The sequence below is a fragment of the Phyllobates terribilis genome, unplaced genomic scaffold, assembly GCF_046119375.1.
Source record: "Phyllobates terribilis strain yellow unplaced genomic scaffold, ASM4611937v1 Scaffold_5__5_contigs__length_657084704, whole genome shotgun sequence".
Lineage (NCBI taxonomy): Eukaryota > Metazoa > Chordata > Amphibia > Anura > Dendrobatidae > Phyllobates > Phyllobates terribilis.
In genome coordinates, this window is record NW_027362765.1 from 434,387,675 (window position 1) to 434,409,518 (window position 21,844).

Here is a 21,844-nt window from a genome sequence, read left to right on the forward strand (position 1 = left end):
GCGATACAGGGCCGTGATTTTGGCTATAAAAGGGTCCCCTAGACCCCTACCCCAAGCTTTTTAAGAGAATCATATATGGCGTGCCAGGAGACTCTATGGAATGCTTTCTCAGCATCCAACGAGAGTATCTAATTACAAATTTTTAACTGCATATAGCCCAGGAAATACTTTGTGCCTAGTAGCAGGGTCTGCTAGTCAGCGGATTATCCCGGCTGTTAAGCAAGCTACACCACCTGTAGTTTGGACACTTCATTTTTTCAAAGGAAATGCTTCGGGACCACGGGATACTCAGTGAAGAGCATCAGGAGGCACCCCAAGGCATAGGGGCTGGGACTGGCAGTAGGATGCCTTGCGGTGTACAGCCGAGCTCGATCCTTATAAAAGCTTTTTAACTGCAGCAGCTTTAGTGGACGCTACTGGAGCTGGAATTACGCGGCTGCTGGCATGAGACTTGCCCTCCAATAGATCCTTGTAAATGGATTTAAAGTGTATTCATTCAAATTAGAGAGACAATTTAAATTAAAAAGCTTAGAGCTGCCTCCACCACAGGGGGGCTCGCTCGACCCACCAGCGGACAGGCACCAGTATTGGGAGAGGGGGGCTAGCCATCAGGGTTCACCGCGGCTCTGGCACAAACCCGGCGACACGGAGGTGGCACGGGCAGGAGCGGACTGGCCGTGTCGGCTTCTCACTTTTTGGATTTTAGAAGGGCATGACATGCCTATATCTGTGTCTCCCCCTCCTTTTACTCCTCCACCTCTTTTATTTTCGCATGACTATATGTACTTGTCACTTTTCCATGTGTTAGTTGTGTCTTCTGATCAGTTTGTCAGCTTTTGGACACCTTTGAAGGTGTTTTCTATGTGTTTCTATGTGTTTTTGTTTGCCTGCCATTGGTTTTAACGGTGTTCGAAGGTGTTCGACGAACAGTTCGGCGAACACACGGGTGTTCGACGAACCGAACCGAACTCGAACACTACGGGGGTGGCTCAACACTAGTCGCGGGCAGTTTCCGCGACCAATCAGCAGAGCGGTGTTTAACTTTAGCGCCAAGATCACTGATTGGTCGCGTGAGGAGAGCGCGACCAATCAGCGAATCATATTGGTGAGGACCGGGGAGCGCCGCTGCCTGGTCGGATACTTCCGCTGCGAGAAGCCAGGAGATGAGCGACTGCTCGCAGCAGATGTATCCCGACCCGCAGCTCCGCTCCCCGGTCATCCCTTGACACCCTAGCCGCTGATCTCCCCACAGTATCCGCATGGTGTTACAAAGATCCGGACATTTGTGTTAAAAATCGCTGATTGGTCGCTGGCGCTGCCCGCGACCAATCACCGATTTGGGCGCCAAATTTAAATATCGGCCGCAACCAATCACCGATCTTGGCTCCACATTTAAACACCGCTGTGCTGATTGGTCGCCGACGCTGGGCGCGACCAATCACCGATTTTGGCGCCACATTTAAATAGCGTCCGCGACCAATCAGTACAGCGGTGTTTAAATGTGGAGCCAAGATGGGTGATTGGTCGCGGCCGATATTTAAATTTGGCGCCGAAATCGGTGATTGGTCGCGGGCAGCGCCTGCGACCAATCAGCGATTTTTAACACAAATGTCCGGATCTTTGTAACACCATGCGGATACTGTGGGGACATCAGCGGCTAGGGTGTGAAGGGAGGACCGGGGAGCGGCGCTGCGGGTCGGGATACTTCTGCTCCGAGCGCCCGCTCATGTCCCGGGTTCTCGCAGCGGAAGTATCTGCACAGGCAGCGCCGCTGACATCCATGCGGCTAGGGCGTGAAGGGAGGACCGGGGAGCGGCGCTGACATCCAATTGGTCATGGCCGCTATTTAAATGTGCCGCACAAATCGGTGATTGGTCGCCATCTTGACCGCGACCAATCACTGATCTTGCCGCCAAAGTTAAACACTGCTGTGCTGATTGGTCGCGGACGCTGCCCGCGACCAATCACCGATTTGTGCGCCAAATTTAAATATCAGCCTCATGCACGTCACTGACAGCGTGGGAAAATTCTCCTGCACTCAGCGCTTCAGCGTGAGAATTCTCCCACGCTGTCAGTGACGTGCATGAGGTGAGCCGAGCTCATTGGACATGACCTCGGCTCATCTTTATGCCGTCACAGCCAGACACTGAGGAGCGCAAGCAAGCCTGCGCTTCTCAGTGTCTGCGGGATGACAGGCTGGATGGCAGCGTTCTGCTGCGGTCCAGCCTGTCATCTCGATGTAGCAGAGCTGAAGCTGTCGTGGGAACCATGGAAAGGTAAGGATGATGTTGGTTTATTATTTTACTTTTATTGCAGGAGATCGTTGGCTTCAGCTGGAATGGGTGTGATGGTAAGTAGGGTTTAATTTAGAACAATAAAGAATTGTGTGTTTATTTCAATTAAAGGACTTTATTCTGGGTGTCTGTGTTTTCTTTTAACTTTGACTATGGGGTTAGTAATGGGGGTGTCTTATAGACGCCTCTCCATTACTAACCTGGGCTTGATGTCAGCTGACATTATAAGCTGACATCAACCCCAGCCCTATTACCCCACTGCCACCGCTACAGGGCAGTGGGAAGAGTGAGGCTAAGTGCCAGATTTGGCGCATCCTACGGATGCGCCATTTCTGGGTGAGCTGACGGCTGGTGTTTCTAGCCTGGGAGGGGGCCAATATTCATGGCACCCTTCCTGGGCTATTAATATCAGCCCCCAGCTGTCTGCTTAGCCTTTGCTAGCTATTTAAATAGGGGGGACCCCACGTCATTTTTTTGGGGGGGTCCCGCATTTTAATAGCTAGAAAAGGCTAGGTATTCAGCTGGGGGCTGATATTAGTAGCCTGGGAAGCTCCATGGGTATTACCCCCCTCCCAGGCTTCAAACATCTGCCCCAGCCGTCTGCTTAACCTCCCGCTAGAGACTAAAATTACGGGGAACCCCACGCCAATTTTTTTTTTAATAAATCCTTTATTTTAACACTAAATGACAAGTACAGTGATCAACACTATCACTGTACTTCTTATATATGTGACTGACATGTTTCTATCTATCTAATCTATGTGTGATGTTCTATCTTTCTGTTCTAAATTGTCGGGTACCGAGGCTGAATTGCCGGCCGGCTTTCTTAAAGAGACGGTGCATGAAAACACTATTATTTTTTTAAATAAATCCTTTACACTAAATGACAAGTACAGTAACCAACACTGTCACTGTACTTATTATATATGTGATTGGCATGTTTATATCTATCTATGTGTGATGCTCTATTCTTTCTGTTATAAATTGTCGGGTACCGCTGCTGAATTGCCGGCCGGCTTTTTTAAAGAGACGGTGCACGAAAACACTATTATTTTTTTAAATAAATCCTTTACACTAAATGACAAGTACAGTAAGCAACACTGTCACTGTGCTTCTTATATGTGTGACTGACATGTTTCTATCTATCTAATCTATGTGTGATGCTCTATTCCTTCTTGTCTAAAATGTCGGGTACCGGTGTATGCCGCTGCTGAATTGCCGGCCGGCTTTTTTAAAGAGACCATCTTCTGAGCAGTTTGTCAGCTTTTGGACACCTTTATAGGTGTTTTCTATGTGTTTTTGTTTGCCTGCCATTGGTTTTAACGGTGTTCGACGGTTTTCAAAGGTGTTCGACGAACAGTTCCTCGAACATCCCGGTGTTCGACGAACCGAACCGAACCCGAACACTACGGGGGTGGCTCAACACTAGTGGTAATATGTGCGAGTAGAATTTCTTTGTGAGGTCATCAACACCCCAATAATAGAATCCTGATTGTTTTTCAACAGTAGCAATGATCTAACAAAGAACCTTTTCAACTTTCAACTCTTCTCATTATATTTTTGAAATTTTACTATTTTTTCTAAATTAACTATCATGAGAGATTAGGATTAATTATACATTCCCCCGATTTTGGAAACTACACCCCTCAAGGAATTTAGCTAAATATGTGGTGAACACATTGACCCCCTAGGTGCTTCACAGAATTTTATAACGTTGAGCTGTGACAATAAAAAAATCTAACTTTTCTGACAAAAATGTGGTTTTAGCCCCAATTTTTTTTATTTTACAAGTGAAATAAGATAAATTAATCCATAAAAATTATTGTACAATTTCTCCTGAGTATACTGATACTTCATATGTGAAAAAAAAGTACTGTTTGGTCACACACCATGGCTCAGAAGGGAAAGAGAGTTATTTGATGTTTGGAACTCAAAATTTGCTGAAATCGTTGGTTAATGCCTTGTCTCGTTTGGAGAGCCCCTGATCTGCCTAAACAGTGGAATTACCATTCTCCTTTTTTTTTAGGTTTAGGCATGTCTTTAAGACTGGTAAATGGCAATGGTCAATGTAATGGTCGTGTTGAAATCCTCTATAATGGAGCATGGGGAACTGTGTGTGATGATTATTGGGATATTAGTGCTGCACAAGTTGTATGCCGGCAGTTAAATTGTGGCCAAGCTCTTGCATTTAATGGCAGTGCTGCATTTGGACAAGGACAAGGATTAATTGTATTGGATGATGTGCAATGTACCGGTAATGAACAACACGTATGGGATTGTCCACACCAACCATTCACAGTACATAACTGTGGACACAATGAAGATGCTGGCGTCGTCTGCTCAGGTATAGTCGGACGGATGAAAACGTATTCAGTCATTTGTTAAGATGTGTTTTGCAGATATGTTTATGCAGATCATATGTCATGTTTTCTACCACTAATGGTGCTACAAACAAGAATTTGCCCTATTAAGAGAATCTTAGTGGATTGGAGTCACCTTGATTTCTGCCCCATTAACCCCTAGATACTAATTGGTTTTATATTTGAAGAGGATTCCTTTGTGAGGTCACCAACATCCCAACCCTGGCAGCAACCTTATAAAGCACATTTTAACCTTTTAACACTTCTTGTATTCATTTTTAATATTCTACTATATATATTTTTTAATACTTTCCTGTTAATATTTTTTTGCATACTTGTCAAAGCACAAGTAAATCTCATGTACAAACATGCTCTGTCACAATCAGGTCCCACCAATAAAACCCATTTCTGTTTCAAAAAAAGGGCTAGACTACTGTCATTGAACAAGTGGCTGCTCACGTGAGGGTTTACCAATTCATCTAAATCCTTAGTGTCATATGATGTACTGGTATGTCATATGTCGGCCCCCTGAATTGGATGCAGGTCCAGCTCAGCTCTTGATGCGGCTGTTAACCTGTAAAATATTGCTGTCAATTGGTATTTACAGCAGACATCTTATGGGGAGCGTTGTCCTAACCATCCATCAGTAGTGCACCCGCAAGGCGATCTTGAGCGGGGATGAAATAGATTTGCCATGTAGTGCCGGGTATCTGATGCCTTATTTAGTACAGTTTTACTCAGGCTAAAAATACCTGCTACCTCCCATTTAATATATTGGGGCTGGGACTTTTTCCTGTTTCCTTTACAATTTTCCTCAACCAACTTTCTTTTATATCGAGTGTTGGGATTTTATATTATATCCATTGCCATGATATATATTTACATCTATGCTTTGTATTTGGGCATCCTTTATTTCCTTTTGGGCAAATTTATTTTATTCACCTCTTCAGTCACCAAAAATGTAAATTTTTTTGAGACTTATATTGAGTTTTATTGTGTTCCTTATACTGCTGATAATGATTCCTGTGTTCTCCCTTTATAACGTGTGGTAGCTCGACTCGCTCGGCCGATTCCGGAAGTAGACTCAGGAACCTGGTTTTCTCTGCAGGCTTTATTATATGGTATAAAGCCCTGCAACTCCAGCAACAATAAACACGGCCTTACTTGCAAAACAACAAAACAAAAGATAAACGATAGCACAGTCCATATGTGTGTGAGCGGTTCACCCACACAGGTTATGTCCTGCCTTCAACTCCTTCCTGAGCTATGGGTGTCCAGTCTGGAGACCTTGCCTCTCCAAACACAACACAGAGAAAAAAAAACAGGACTGAAAATTTAAAGCTTGCTCAGCCACACCCTGAGGTGGAGGTATGGGGAATGACTTCCCTCCCATCTCTACATCATTCCCATAAAACCATACCCTTGAAAAGAGGTAAACCCCAGCATATAACATGCTGGTAGAAATTCAGTAGGTCTCAGTTCACGCAGGAGAGCATCCTGATTGGCACATACCTCCCCTCGCATATAATACCAGTGACTCTATCACATATTCCCCCCCTCTGCCCAAAGCCGGGGGTTTGGGCACCTTCAGACACCAAGCAGGGAATTCTGGACAGGGCATCAGAATTAGCGTGTAACTTCCCGGGTCTATGCTCTACGTGAAAATTAAAGTCTTGGAGAACTTAGAACCAACCAGTTACTCAGGCATTTTTACCCTTCTTTTCCCTCAACCATCTCAAAGGGGCATGGTCTGACACCAATTTAAACTTTCGGCCAAGTAGGTAATATCTTAGCGTGTCTATGGCCCATTTTATGGCTAAGCATTCATTCTCCACAATGGAATCATTTTTCTCACAGGACGAGAGCTTCCAGCTCATACAGGATGGGATGCTCTTCCTCATTTCTCTCCTGTGACAGCACGGCTCCTATACCAACTTCTGAGGCATCTGTCTGGAGCACAAACTCTTTAGCAAAGTCTGTTGCAACCAGTACCGGTTGCTTGCAGAGTGCCAGCTTCAGCTGTTGGAACGCCATCTCAGTTTAAACCGTCCATTTCGCCATCATTGATTTTGTGCCTTTTAGAAGGTCCGTCAGTTGTGCGGCAATCATAGCAAAATTTGGAATAAACCACCTGTAATAGCCCACGATTCCAAGAAACGTTTTCACCTGCTTCTTGCAGAGTGGTTGTGGCCAGTTCTGAATTGCCTCGATCTTATTGACCTGTGGCTTAATTTCGCCTCTCCCAACGACGTAGACTAAGTACTTGGCCTCCTCCTTCCCAGTGGCACATTTTCTCGGATTTATCGTAAATCCTGCCTTCCTTAGAGCATCTAGAATTGCCTGTACCTTTTGGAAGATGACTAGCCCAGTCTGGGCTAAAGATTAGAGATGAGCGGTGTTCGAATCGAACTGTTCGCCAATCACAAATTCGAGCTGTTTTGGGCGGTGTTCGAGCCGCTCGGCGAACACGAACGATTCAAAAAAAATTCGGCTGTTCGAGGTTATGTTCGATAACTGTTGGTGCACCAAAATCATAACTGGATTTTTTCTCAGTAATGCTGAAAGTAATGTTAATACGCAGTTTGAGTGTACAGCGGGGCGGGGGGAGGGGCAGGGGATGGATCTCTGCATTTTTTTTTCTCTTTTCCGCATTTACAGTGGGGAGGTGCAATTTGTCAGCCTATCAGCAGCGCACACACGGAGCGAACTGCTTTTTATTCGGTCGTCCATGACAGCACCACGTGAGAGAGAGGATCCGCCCATCAAGGACAGGAAACCTACAGGTTAAAAAGGGCGGCCCTCTCTTTCCGCCTCAGTTTAGGTTTCCTGTCCATGATGGGGGACCTTGCAGGCTTACCTCTGGAGACGCCACGGCAGGGCTCATGGGGGCGCCTCCGTGAGCGTTGCGGCAGGCGCGACATCGCCTCATGGGAGGTAGATGTCCGCCAGGTGTGGGGCCGCTAGCGGGCTTCCTCCCCCCCCTCGCTACCGCTTGCAGGAGATCCAGGTCGCGCTGGCGTCGCACGTGACGGGCGCGACCTTCTGACGCGACTTCCTGTGCGCCGGGCAGGAAGCCCTGTGACGTCACCGGAAGGGGCGGGGCGTGGGATTGAGGACCTGGCGGCGAGTAGCCCACCTGGATCCCACCTGGACCTGGGGAGGAAGACCAAGGAGCAGGTAACGCCCTCCTAGGTTAAAAAAAAAAAAAAAGGAAACACACACCCACACATGGTACCGGTATGGCCAGTATATAAAGGGTCTGGTAACATACAGAGGTGCTTCCCAGCCCATTCTTACATTGTAAGCTATGGAAGATTCACAGGAGCTGTCACCTAGGCAACAACATCTGCTGCAGTAGCAGCCCTCTGGGGAGCCCTCACAACTAGTGGCGCAGCGTCATTCCCGGCTAGGGTCTGGTCGTGCAACTAGAAGAGCTACCACTAAGAGCAGGAAGGACGGTCCGATGCGGCGTGATTCCTCGCCATGCATGCTGGATTCTTCTGCTTCTACGGTACCGAAGGTTCTGTGGGGTGAGTGGAATCTTCGTGAAAGTTCTACTAATGTTTCCTCCTTTTTTCTATCTATGACTTTCTTTTAGAGCAAGAAATGTTCCTCGAAGTCCAAGCACAGAGAGTGTGCCTTATGCAGCTCTCCACTCCCTGATTCTTATAGCAAAAGGTTGTGTCAGCTTTGTATCAGCAAAATGATTTCGGAGGAGACCCCAGATTTTTCCCTAGGCCTAAGAACTTTAATAAGGGAAGAAATAGGCAAAGCATTGCAAGGTTCAGAGTCTGGGCATATTCCTCAAGAAACCCAGCCGGGTTCAGTCTCTGAGCTATCGGTCGCTTCCTCCTCCGCCTTCTCTTCCTCTGATAGTGAGCCAGACAGATAGTGCTTCCCCATGAAGGAGGTCGATGCCCTAGTAAAAGCCGTCCGATCTACAATGGGGATAGTGGACTCGAGGGTAGAGAAGTCAGCTGAGGATGTTATGTTTGGTGGTCTGGGGCTAAAGAAGAGAAGGGTCTTTCCAGTAAATTCAAGGGTGAAAGACCTCATTGATAAGGAGTGGAGAAAGCCTGACAAGAAGGGTAGTGTTCCTCCATCCTTTAAAAGGAAATATCCGTTTGAGGATGCTATGTGTTCCTCCTGGTTAAAAGCACCCAAGCTGGATGTTGCTGTTACTAAAGCAGCGAAAAGAACTTCCCTCCCATTCGATGATATGGGTGCATTGAGAGACCCCCTAGACAGACGGGCTGATACTTTCCTGAAAGGGGCATGGGAGACAGCTGCGGGAGCACTGAGACCAACAGTAGCAGCTACCTGTACGTCCAGAGCCCTGATGGTGTGGCTTGAACAGCTAGACAGTCAGTTGAAGGATGGGACTTCTAGGAAAGACATTATTTCTTCCCTTCCACTGGTTCAGGGGGCGGCAGCTTTTCTTGCTGATGCATCTGTGGACTCGGTGAGGTTGGCAGCAAAGTCAGCAGCACTGTCAAATGCGGCTAGGCGAGCCTTGTGGATTAAAAGCTGGCCAGGGGATTTACAGATTAAGTCCAGACTGTGTACAATCCCGTGTGAAGGGGAATACCTCTTTGGTCAGACCATGGACGACTTATTGGAGAAAGCGGGGGACCCTAAGAAGGGGTTTCCATCAGTTCCTCTACCCTCCTTTAAGAGATCATTCCGGAAGAGGAAATTTTTCCGGAAGAGATATTTCAGGGAGCAAGACAAGTCTGATGAAAGAGGTCGAAAAGGTAGAGGTCTACTCTTTTGGTCCGTCTCCAAAAATTGAGCAGAAGCCAGGGGATACACAATCAACCCAGGTGGGAGGGAGATTGTCATTTTTTGTCCCAGCTTGGGAACAGATTTCTCATAGTAATTGGATTTTGAGCCTGATTAAGTATGGTCTTAAGTTTCAATTTAAAGCATTGCCTCACAAAAGGTTCATGGTTGTTCCCTCCAGTTCTTCCCCAGAACGCCAAGCTGCCCTCGTTTCGGAAGTACAAACCCTAATAAGAAAGCACGTCCTGATTGAGGTTCCGGAAGCTGAAAAGGGTCTTGGTTTCTACTCCCCGCTCTTCTTGATTCCGAAACCGGATGGAAGTTTCAGGACAATTATAAATCTGAAATCCCTGAATAATTTCCTTAAAATACACACCTTTAAAATGGAGTCTTTAAAATCCGTAATAAAGTTACTTTTTCCCCACTGCTATATGGTCGTGCTCGATCTCAAAGATGCGTATTGCCATATCCCAATTCATAGTGATTACAAGAAATACTTGAGGCTGGCCATTGAAATAGATGGGGTGGTTAAACACTTCCAATACACTGCACTCCCCTTCGGTTTAGCTATAGCCCCACGGGTTTTTACTAAAGTAATGGCGGAAGTTATGGCCCATATAAGAGAAAGGGACATTCTAATTATCCCTTACCTGGATGATCTCCTGATAGTGGGGAATTCGTTGGTTCAATGCGAGACCCACCTGCAGGAGATCATGTCGGTCTTAAAGAGTTTGGGGTGGTTTCTAAATTTAGAAAAATCTAGACTATCTCCACTCAAGGTACAACAATATCTGGGGGTCATAATAGATTCCAGGAAACAGCTATGTTGTCTTCCAGAAGAGAAAATTGATAGAATCCGGGAGTTGGTAGAACAATGTATACGTAAACCTTCTATGTCATTCCGTAAGGCCATGTCACTATTGGGAACCTTCACCTCCACTTTTCCTGTGGTTCGTTGGTCACAATTGCATTCAAGAGCCTTTCAGTGGGATGTGTTGTACAATAACGCAGCTTTAGAGGGGCATCTAGACCATAAGTTTACGCTAGGTCCTCGTGCCATATGGTCCCTTCGTTGGTGGTTACGACAAGACAATCTTGCTAAAGGGGTTCCCTGGGAATGTAGTCCAACTGCAGTCTTGTCCACTGATGCAAGTGCTACAGGTTGGGGAGCTCACTTTGAAGGGAAATTAGTGCAGGGAACCTGGTCAAGCAGTGAGCAACAGTTGTCATCAAATGTTAAGGAGCTTCTGGCGGTGCAGCATGCGTTCAACGAGTTCCTTATATATTTTCAGGACCTGCATGTCCGTGTACTCTCGGACAATCAAGTCACGGTAGCTTACATAAACCACCAAGGGGGAACCCGCTCAAGAAACTTGATGAGGGTAGCGAACGCACTTCTGCTGAAAGCTGAAGATCACTGTCTCTCTCTTTCGTCTATTCATCTAAAAGGCAAGGAAAACATCACAGCGGATTTCCTCAGCCGTACTTCTGTAAAAGAAGGAGAGTGGTCCCTAAATACACAAATATTCTCCAGAATCGTAGAGATGTGGGGCCTTCCGTCTGTGGACTTATTCGCAACAAGAGCCAATCGGAAAGTGGAAAAATTTTTTTCCTTAGACCCCAGAGAAGGACCCCTGGCAGTGGACGCCTTTATGGTTCCCTGGAGGTTTCCTCTGGTATATGCCTTCCCTCCCATGATCCTGCTCCCAGCGGTGATAAAAAAGATCAGGGCAGACCGGGCCAGAGTGATACTCGTATGTCCCTTTTGGCCCAAAAGACCGTGGTTCCCTTGTCTCCGGAAGATGTCCATATCAGAACCCTGGGTTCTTCCGGAGATTCCGGACCTCCTCACTCAAGGGCCACTTTCCCATCCTCCAACCCCGAGTCTACACTTGACGGCGTGGAATTTGAGAGGGTGTTATTGACCAACAAAGGATTCCCCACAAATGTAGTGAATACTCTCCTGGCTAGCAGAAAACCTGTTACCACCCGTATTTATGCCAGGACCTGGAGGAAGTTTCTGTCCTTTGCAGAAGTTAAGGTGGAGGAGGGGCCCCCTATTGGGAAAATTCTGGAATTTCTGCAGCGAGGCTTAGAATTAGGTCTCACTACCAGTACCTTGAAAGTACAGGTGTCGGCGTTGGGAGCTTTATTTTCTTCCAATATTGCAGATAACTATTGGATAGGCCGTTTTATAAAAGCTTCCTTTAGGTGTAGACCCATTACCAAAGCAAAGATGTCTCCCTGGGATTTGAATTATGTCTTAGATGCCTTGACCAGTCCTCCTTTTGAGCCACTAGATTTAGTCTCCCCCAAAATTATTTTCCTAAAGACGGTCCTGTTAGTAGCCCTAACTTCAGCCAGGAGAGTCAGTGACATACAGGCCCTTTCAATATGCTCTCCATTCACGCAAATTCTGGACGATAGGATTATATTAAAACCTGATCCAGCCTTTCTTCCTAAAGTGGCCACTCGATTCCATAGAACCCAGAAAATAGTTCTCCCAACTTTTTTCTTTCCGCCCAAAAATCAAAAAGAGGAGAGACTTCACACTTTAGACGTTAGGAGGTGCGTACTAAGGTACTTAGAAGTATCACATGGCTTTAGAAAGGATAAGTCCCTATTTATTTGCTATCAGGGGGCTAGGAAGGGTTGTAAGGCCTCAAAGGCTACAATCGCTAGATGGATCAAGGAGGCCATTTCCCTCGCATACTCCTCAGGGGATAAAGAGATACCGGAGGGATTGAGGGCGCATTCTACCAGAGCGGTGTCAACCTCCTGGGCGGAGAAGACAGGGCTTTCCATTGAGGAGATTTGTAAGGCTGCCACTTGGTCTTCTCCCTCTACTTTCTATAGGCACTATTGATTGGATCTGGGTGGCTCTGCAGATCTCACTTTCGGGAGAAGGGTGCTTCAAGCTGTGGTCCCTCCCTAATTTCCTTCGTCTCTGTAATTCTCTCACATGGTGCTGTCATGGATGACCGAATAAAGCCTTAGTTACTTACCGGTAACGGGATTTTTGTGAGCCCATGACAGCACCCGTATATTCCCTCCCTTCACTGGTGTTGTGCACTCCTGTAGATTTGATTTCTTTTTGTGCACCCTTGTGGGAAATTGATGAAAAGTAATGTACTTAATGTGATTATGTTTTGTTATAACTAACCTTGGCGGTACTCTCATGCTCTGTTAACTAAACTGAGGCGGAAAGAGAGGGCCGCCCTTTTTAACCTGTAGGTTTCCTGTCCTTGATGGGCAGATCCTCTCTCTCACGTGGTGCTGTCATGGGCTCCGAAAAATCCCGTTACCGGTAAGTAACTAAGGCTTTTTCACACAAGCAAGGGCATGTGTCATTGGCAGTGTATGTCACATGTACTTGCCCTATAAGACCCAGCCATTTTCCCCGTCGCAACCATTTTCTCACTGCTGCAGCGGCATGTTAGACGGCACCGCTGTTGTTGTGTGCGCTATACTTTGTTAATTTCAAGCCAATTTTCGCACAAATCTAAAGATAGCTTGGGAGTAGGGAATAGTTGTGATTGCAATCCTTTTAAGGACTAGGTTACATGATTTCCTACGACTTTTATCAGGCAGGTCTGTGCTCTTAAATAGATAGGTTGGGAGTAAAGACTAATTGTAATTGCAGTCCTTTTCAGGGCTAGGTTACATCAGTTCCTATCACTTTTATCAGGCAGGTCTGTGCTCTTAAATAGATAGGTTGGGAGTAAAGACTAATTGTAATTGCAGTCCTTTTGAGGGCTAGGTTACATCAGTTCCTATCACTTTTTGCCAGGCAGGTTTGTTTGAGTGCTGTGCAAGTTTTTTTCACAGCATTTGGCTAAATCTAGCAAAGCTAATCCTTTTTGGCCTATTGCAGAGTGTGTTAGTCAGTGGAGTAGCCTATCTGTGTTGCAAGCTACACCACCTGTGAATAGAATACCAATTTTTTTACTGCACCTAGTGAAGTAAAACCTTTTGGGCATAGCATCATTCTATTAGTCCATCTATACTAACCTCCACCAGGTTGCAAATTCAATATAATTTTTATCTGCATCTAGCTCTGAAAAAATATTTCGGCTTGTAACAGTGTGTGGGACTTGATCTATTAGTCCATCTATACTAGCCTCCACCAGGTTGCATATTCAATATAATTTTTATCTGCATCTAGCTCTGAGAAAATATTTGGGCTTCGGCTTGTAGCGGTGTGTGGGACTTGTTCTATTAGTCCATCTATACTAACCTCCACCAGGTTGCAAATTCAATATAATTTTTTTCTGCATCTAGCTCTGAAAAAATATTTCGGCTTGTAGCAGTGTGTGAGACTTGTTCTATTAGTCCATCTGTACTAACCTCCACCAGGTTGAAAATTCAATATCTTTTTTATCTGCATCTAGCTCTGAAAAAATATTTCGGCTTGTAGCAGTGTGCGGAACTTATTCTATTAGTCCATCTATACTAACCTCCACAAGGTTGCAAATTCAATATAATTTTTTTCTGCATCTAGCTCTGAAAAAATATTTCGGCTTGTAGCAGTGTCTGAGACTTGTTCTATTAGTCCATCTATACAAACCTCCACCAGGTTGCAAATTCAATATAATTTTTATCTGCATCTAGCTCTGAAAAAATATTTGGGCTTGTAGCAGTGTGTGGGACTTGTTCTATTAGTCCATCTATACTAACCTCCACCAGATTGCAAATTCAGTATAATTGTTTTCTGCATCTATCTCTGAAAAAATATTTCGGCTTGTAGCAGTGTGTGGGACTTGTTCTATTAGTCCATCTATACTAACCACCACCTGGTTGCAAATTCCATATAATTTTTTTCTTTATCTAGCTCTGAAAAAATATTTCGGCTTGTAGCAGTGTGTGGGACTTGTTCTATTAGTCCATCTATACTAACCTCCTCCAGGTTGCAAATTAAAAATAATTTTTATCTGCATCTAGCTCTTTAAAAATATTTGGGCTTGTAGCAGTGTGTGGGACTTGGTTTATTAGTTCATCTATACTAACCTCCACCAGGTTGCAAATTAAAAATAATTTTTATCTGCATCTAGCTCTGAAAAAATATTTGAGCTTGTAGCAGTGTGTGGGACTTGGTCTATTAGTCCATCTATACTAAGCTCCACCAGGTTGCAAATTAAAAGTAATTTTTATCTGCTTCTAGCTCTGAATAAATATTTGGGCTTGTAGCAGTGTGCAGTACTCATTGTATTAGGCCATCTATACCAAGCTCCACCAGCTTTGAAATTAATAATAATTTTTAGCTCCATCTAGCCCTGAAAATAATTTTTCTTCCCAATAGTGGTAGCAATAGAAATATGGGGCGCGTGCCTGGCTAACAAAAATATACGCTTCATAACAAAAAACACCAGCCTAGCGCACTGCATTAATAAGATGGCATCATCCTCTCTCCCAGTGCTAGGTCTACTACGCCGGCAAGCATTCCTGTGCCTAAAACACAATGCATGGGTCCGCGCTAGCCATGATGCTTTGGGGTCTAAAGCTGCTGCTAACGCTTTATCACAATTCAATTGGCAGATTTTCACAGAGCTCTTCCCCAATGCCCACCCATCGGTCAACAGTTTCCCACCCTCCCTATGGGATCTTTTGGCGAATAGTTGATGCCATTAATCAGAGCGTCAGTTGCCCCGTCGACGTGGCAAGCATACGGTAAGGCATGGGAAGAGTGGACACGACTAGTAGCAGGCAGACGGGTTGACCAATGTGAACAAGCCAGATCACAAGTCACCATAGAATTTCTCCACCAGCTAATGATAAGGGGCATATCAGGGGCGTCAGCGCAGCGGTGTCTGACCAGAGTAGGGTGGAAAAGAGGTCAGCCAAGTCAGGAGTGTAGACGTCCGGTCCCGTGTCGCTAAAACTGATTTCTCACATCATATCCCTAACACCATTAACATGACACTCACAATTTGAAGCAACACTACTGTCTACTGCATTTGCTATCGCCTTCTTCGTGGCGCTATGCATAAGCAAATTAGTCCCTCAATCCAAAATTACCACCAGTGGAGGCTTATTACACCAGGACGTAGTCATAGCCAATAATGCAATACGTCTACTCATACGCCAGTCGAAAACGGTTCCAGCGGGCAAGGGCACTTGGGTACTTCTACAACCCACAAACGGTACAGTGAGTCGGGTAACAATAGTAAAAACATATATAACCATCAGATCACAAAGTAATTTCTTCCTATCACACATTGATGGAACGCCATTATCAAGATACCAGTTCCAAGCTATATTTAATAAATGCATAACATTGGCAGTGAACCACCCCAAAGATTACGGGACACACTCAATCCGCATAGGTGCTGCCACGGAAGCAGCAAGAGCAGAACTGTCAGAAACGGAAGTTCAGAGGATAGGGAGATGGCGATCCGGACTTGTTATCCTAACGTGGTTTGTTTCTTTTACAGGTGACGCTAAGCCAACAGTGTGGGTGAAAGGCCACTCGTATATATATTGGGCAGATTAAAGGGCGAAAGTCCGCCCAGGCGGGAGGAAATTAGAGTTTCATAACACCTATTTCAACTGGAGAGGTATTAGAGGCCTGCTATGGCCACAGGTACTAATAAAGGTAATCAAAGTAGGGAGAGAGGCAAGAGGTCTAGTCATCTGAGTTATACAGGCCGGGGGAAACAACCTAAGTCATCACAAGAGCACATAACTAATGGCAATAATGAAACTAGACACTGGGCGCTTCAGAGAATTTTTCGCAACACTAACTATAGTATGGTCAGAGATTGTGCCGATAGCGGTATGGCAAGGTGTGCGAGACATCACGGCCATCGAACGGACAAGGTGGGTAATAAATATTTGGATGGCAAAATTTAGAAGAGACAGAGGCGGTGTAGTGATATGATACCGACAACTGGAAGGAGATAAAGCAGGCCTCATACGGCCCGGCGGTGTTCACTTAATGGATATTGGACTGGACATATTCCTGTCAGGACTCCAGGACGGAGTGGAACAAGCGTTAAGAGTGATGGGTGGGGGTCAGAGTCCTGCATACGAGTACGCAAGGTCCTCCGTGGCCTGGAAATAGAAAGGAGACCCAGGGCATGCTGCAACAAGCTGAATTATTTTAGAAATAAAATGCCTTTCTAATGGAATGAGTATAAAGAGTTAATGAAGCTGTGAACCCATCCAGTTGTAAGAGTTACATTATTGTATTGTCAAGGAAAGGGGGGCGGTAGGGGGGCTGAGCATCTGGGTTTGGTTGGGGGTCCCCACAGTCTGCCTAGGCTAGATGCATTTAAAAATTGTTATTAGATACACAGGCGGTGCAGCTTGCTTCGCAGCTGGGCTTCTACGCCCAAAGTATTTCCTAGGCTAGATGCAGTTAAAAATTCTACGCTGACTAGCAGACACTGAAGCTTTGGAGCAGACCTCTGAGTAAACAGGGTATGACAAGATCTCCAAGGCGTGAGTGGCGAGCTCCGGCCATTTTTCCAGATCGGAATCCCAAAATGAGCAAGGGTCCAGTGACACAGTCATGGCTTCGATGTTCACTTGGAGATACTCCTGTACCATCCTCTCTAGGCGTTGACTATGTGTCAGACTTCTTGTCTCCTGTGGCCTTGCAAAGGATGGTCTAAAAAAGTGGTGAAACCATTCTACAAAATTGCTGTTACCAGCAGATACTGTGTTACGGTTTGAGTGATGAAGACTCGACAGTCCCACGGTTGGCAAGTTAGAACTGTGAGATTCACTACGTGCACCATTGGTGTTTTGTGGAAAAGCACATGTAAGATTCTGCAACAGCATTTGCAGATACTCCTGCATGCGTGATTCCCTTTCTATGGCAGGAATTATTTCGGCAAATTTACTTTTGTACCGGGGATCTAAGAGTGTGGCAACCCAGTAGTTGGGATTACTTCGAATTCTGACAATCCGAGGGTCATGTTGCAGGTAGTGCAGCAAGAAGGCACTCAAGTGTCTTGCGCATCCAGGAGGACCAAGTCCTTGTTGTGTTGGTAGCGAGGTAAGAATTATGCTTCCTTCCTCTGCCCTCTCCCCCCAACCTCGCACAACAGAAATGTGATCAAGGTCTCCCTCATCTAATGAGTCTTCCATGCCCATCGCCAGTTCGTCCTCCACTTCTTCCTCTGCTCCTGCACCTTCCTCAACAGTTTGGCTGCTACCATGCGCCTTGGTTAATCCCTCTCCCCCACCCTCCCATGCCTGCCGCCTTGGTGCTGCCGACCGTCTGGACCTTGGAGATGTTATCCCTTCCGCATACGACTCCTCCTCTACTTCCTCCACCTCCTCTTGTCCCACCACCTGACTCTGAATTCTGTTAAATTTGTGCTCCAGCATGTAAATTACCGGAATAGTCATGCTGATAATGGCATCGTCGTCAGCACTAAACATCTTCGTCGCCATTTCAAAACTGTGCTGAAGGGAGTGTGGCGCCCCTGAGGGTTCAGTCGCCACAGAGTTACTGCCTCTCACTCAGAGGTGTGGTATCTCACCCTCAGGTAAGGAAGGAGTATGACTCGGGACCCTAACACCTGCATCCAACACATACCCGCAGTGGGGGGGGGTAGGGCGAGATTGCTCCTAAGGGAGAGAACAGTCCCAGGTCCCTAGCTGGCGGGAGGGTACTATGTAGTGAGTGCTTAGGGGAGCACATGACAGGGAGAGTATAAATAGGAAGCCATCTTAGAAAGAGCAAGCCAGTCAGAGGAGGAGAAGTGACAGGAGCAGAGGCTCTGCATAAGCTCTGCTCCGGAGGTGGGCCTAGCCTGGGAGGCCCAGGACTGAAGGAGAGAAGAGAGGAGTGGGAGCAGGAAGGCTCCAGGAACCGAAGAGACCCTAGGGGTACGGGCCATGCAGAAGGCCACCCGTACGCCCGCTGCTACCAGGAGGTAGAGGGGTCAGTCAAGATAAGGGGAACCGGTCCCTCAACTAGCGGAGAATCAGCAAGGCTCAACTAGAAACTGGAGGCTGCAGCATTTCATGTACTGCAGGCCAAAGTCCACACCAGTCTCACTAAGAAGGTAGCCACATAGGACCCAGGGGACGGAACACACGTCGCCCGCCATGGCCCGAGGATACCGGATAGAAGTGTCACTGGGTGTGAGGTGCAGGGAGAAGAACAGAGAAAGGACACACAGAAAGGGGTCCTGCTAAGTACTCCGGAGCTATCTGGGGGTGGACTGAGCCCCTCACTGAGTACGCACTACACGACGGGGGAGATTGCTCTGGTACCTGTAATCTGGACTGCAACAACTGTGAGTAAAAATTTTGGGACTGCATCACACGGACACTGTGTTCATTACTGACTCCCTGCACTACAACCACTATCATCCCCCCACACTGCCCTGAAGCTACACTCTTCCTGTGGGGAGTAATATTACCATTGCTGCAAAACCACCAGCTTCAGAGGACTGTTCCGCAGCGGCGGCCCATTTGGCCGCACACCACAGGTGGCGTATTCGGACATTATTAAACCCATATATACAAATTACCCTTGGATTGACCGTCCTGGGTCACGGACCGGTTCACCGCCACAGTGAGTACAACCCCCAGCGTCTACCAGCCCAGCTCCGGGTACCCCACGGCCAAGGGGGCGCATCAACTTCATAAGTCCCTGATCTGAGACCACTCCTGCAGCGTGATTTGCCCCACCTCTGGATCTCGTTTGCCCAGGCTATACGTCAGAACGTATTGCACCAGGGCTTGTCGGTGCTACCACAGTCGCTGCAACATGTGCAGAGTTGAATTCCACCGTGTCGGCACATCGCATTTCAGCCGGTGAACTGGCAGGCCCAACGACTTCTGTAGATATGTAAGTCGTTGAGCTGTGGGATGCGAACGGCGGAAGTGAGCACACAGCGACCGTGCCCTCTGCAGAAGGCCATCTAGTCCGGGATAGTGGGCTAAAAATTGATGGACAACCAGATTCAAGGCATGTGTGTGACATTGCCCCGGCGAAGGGCCGCACCCAGGTTTGCAGCATTGTCGTACACGGCCTTCCCTGGTTGCAGGTCCAGTGGAGACAACCATTCATGAAATTGGGTCTCCAGAGCTGACCACAACTCCTCAGCTGTGTGACTCACATTTCCCAGACATTTCAAAGTAAACACTGATGCCGTTGAGCCCTGCTGCCAGCATAGTAAGGAGGTGTGCAGGATTCCTTCTGCTCAGTTAGAAAGCAGGTGGCATTACCAGACAGGCTTTGGGTGCAGGTGGAGGACCGAGAGGAGGTTGAGAAGGCAGAAGCAGTGGAGGAACTTCGCATGAGGAGGATTGACGCACAACTCGTGGGGACAGTAAGACTTGGACAGCAGCCCCTTGTCCTGCTGTCACCATAGTTACCCAGTGCCCAGTCAGCGAAATGTAACGCCCCTGTCCATGCCTACTCATCCAAGTGTCTGTGGTGAAATGCACCCTGTCACACACAGAGTTTCTCAAAGAAGCGGTGATGTTGTGTGCGACATGCTGGTGGAGCGCAGGCAGACATTTCTTGGAGAAGTAGTGCCGACTGGGCATCTGGTGCTGGGGCACTGCGACAGACATAAGGTCTCGAAAATCCTCTGTGTCCACCAGGCGGAAAGGCAGCATTTCTGTAGCCGACAGCTTGCAGATGGTGAAATTCAACCTCTTAGCTTTGTCATGGCTAGGAGGAAATGGTCTTTTACTTGTCCATATCTGAGGGCTGGCTGTTGTGCTTAGACGGGGTTGAGTAGGGTGTCCCCGGCAAACTGCCGGTCTGTGAGGAAGATGCAGGCGGACATGTTAGGTTGCCTTGATCCAAAGGTGGTGCTCTCGATGTCGGAGAGCGCTCAACACCAGCAGGTGTTTCCACTTCCAAATGAAATGACGACCTGCCAATCACACTGGCTGTTGCGGGTAAAGAGGTGGGAGGTCTGCGTCCAAAAACATGTGACTGCTGTCCCCCCAGTCACAGAGGATGAAGAGGCCGCGGATGCACAAGATGGGGCAGACGGTGGTTGGCCCGGCCCGCTAGGCCACATTGTAGCACAGTGAGCTTCCCACTGCAACTTATGCTACATATCCATGTGACGGTTCATGCATGAAATACTCAAACTATGGATTTTTTGGCCTCTACTTAGCTTTTGGTGACAAATATTACAGATAACACGAGTTGGGTCATCCTTATCGATCTGAAAAAATGCCCAGGCTATGTAAGGCTTAGAGCCCATGCGACCTGAAGAGCCACTACGAGTTGTGGTCAGAGGTAGAGTTGTGGTTGAGGATGCAGCTGTTGACGTGCTTCCAGAACTCCGTCTCTGTCCAGGAAGGCACAACCTAACCTCGTCGTCAATAGCATCTGTGACGCCCCGCTGCGCTTGGTATCACAGATCCTAGAAGAGTGCATTAATGGAGTCCTCCACAAGAGGCCCCCATAAACATTCACACATCTCCACCTTCCACCTTAGATCAGCAGAGGGAGCCCGTTAGGGATATAAATAGGGAAGGTGGAGCTAGGCAGTTCAGTTTCTCTGAAGAGTTCCTGCAGTAGAGAAGCCTAAGAGAGGTCAGTCTGCAGTGGAGCTCAGTCTAGTCTAGAGAACTCAGTTAATAGTTCAGCCGTGGAGCACGAGGCTCCTGCTAGCTAGATTCAGGGAGCCCAGTTAGAGCTTAAGGTGTTCCGGCGCCATAAGATCGGTGAAGCGCGGCAAGCTGCCATTAGTGTGTATAGCCTAGTGAGGGCCCGAGTAGGCTGAAGGCAAGTGGCGAGTTAGTACATAAGGGGCAGAGGAGCTTAACCAGCTCACCTCGAAGCATTTACCGGACACCGGATCCGAGCTTACCGTGATCTCTATGACCCAGTAAGGCAGAGCAGGAATCCCTGGAGAACTACAAGTCCCAGGATCGCTAAGGTGCTGATACGAAACAGAGCCATGAGACGCTTAGGCTCCGCATACTGGGAGCGTGAACTCCAAGACAAGGCCCTACCACAAGGTCAGCCAGCGCAGGACAGAGACAAAGTTAGGCCTAGCTCCAGGCAGGTCAGAAACTTACTACGCAGAGGCAAGAAACAGGAGGCCCTACACCCGCTCATTGGGGAGGATCCTGATATGCACCCTTCACTCTACAGTGCTCCGGGATGTGCCTGAATTTCCACCAGTAAAAGGTACTGAAGTGACTACCGTGTCCGTTCCCATTCTTGCTCTGACCAAGCTGGGTCTCGCCTGTCCTGCATTCCCCCTGCATACGCTGCCCTGAGGCCTAGCTCCACCTGTGGGGAGCTATACCTTCGAGCTGCCTTATCACCGGCCTCAGTGGACTGCTGCAGCGCTGGTGTTTCTCACCAGATACCACAGGTGGCGTCACAAACTCTTATAAAATTAACAATTATCCACCCTTTTAAAGAGTGACCCCAGGGTACGGGCCCGGGAGCCGACCACCGCGACATCCCCA

General features: G+C 47.3%; 1 protein-coding gene across 1 annotated transcript in view; it reads left to right on the forward strand.

Annotated features, from left to right (window-relative positions):
• Positions 1-4,328: 4,328 nt before the first annotated feature.
• LOC141271611 (scavenger receptor cysteine-rich domain-containing protein DMBT1-like) overlaps positions 4,329-21,844 on the forward strand; it is a 78,808-nt gene continuing 61,292 nt past the window's right edge. Inside the window, exon 1 of the mRNA XM_073681655.1 lies at positions 4,329-4,638. Within this exon, the coding sequence (XP_073537756.1) occupies positions 4,329-4,638 (310 nt within the window). The remainder of the gene's footprint in view (positions 4,639-21,844) is intronic.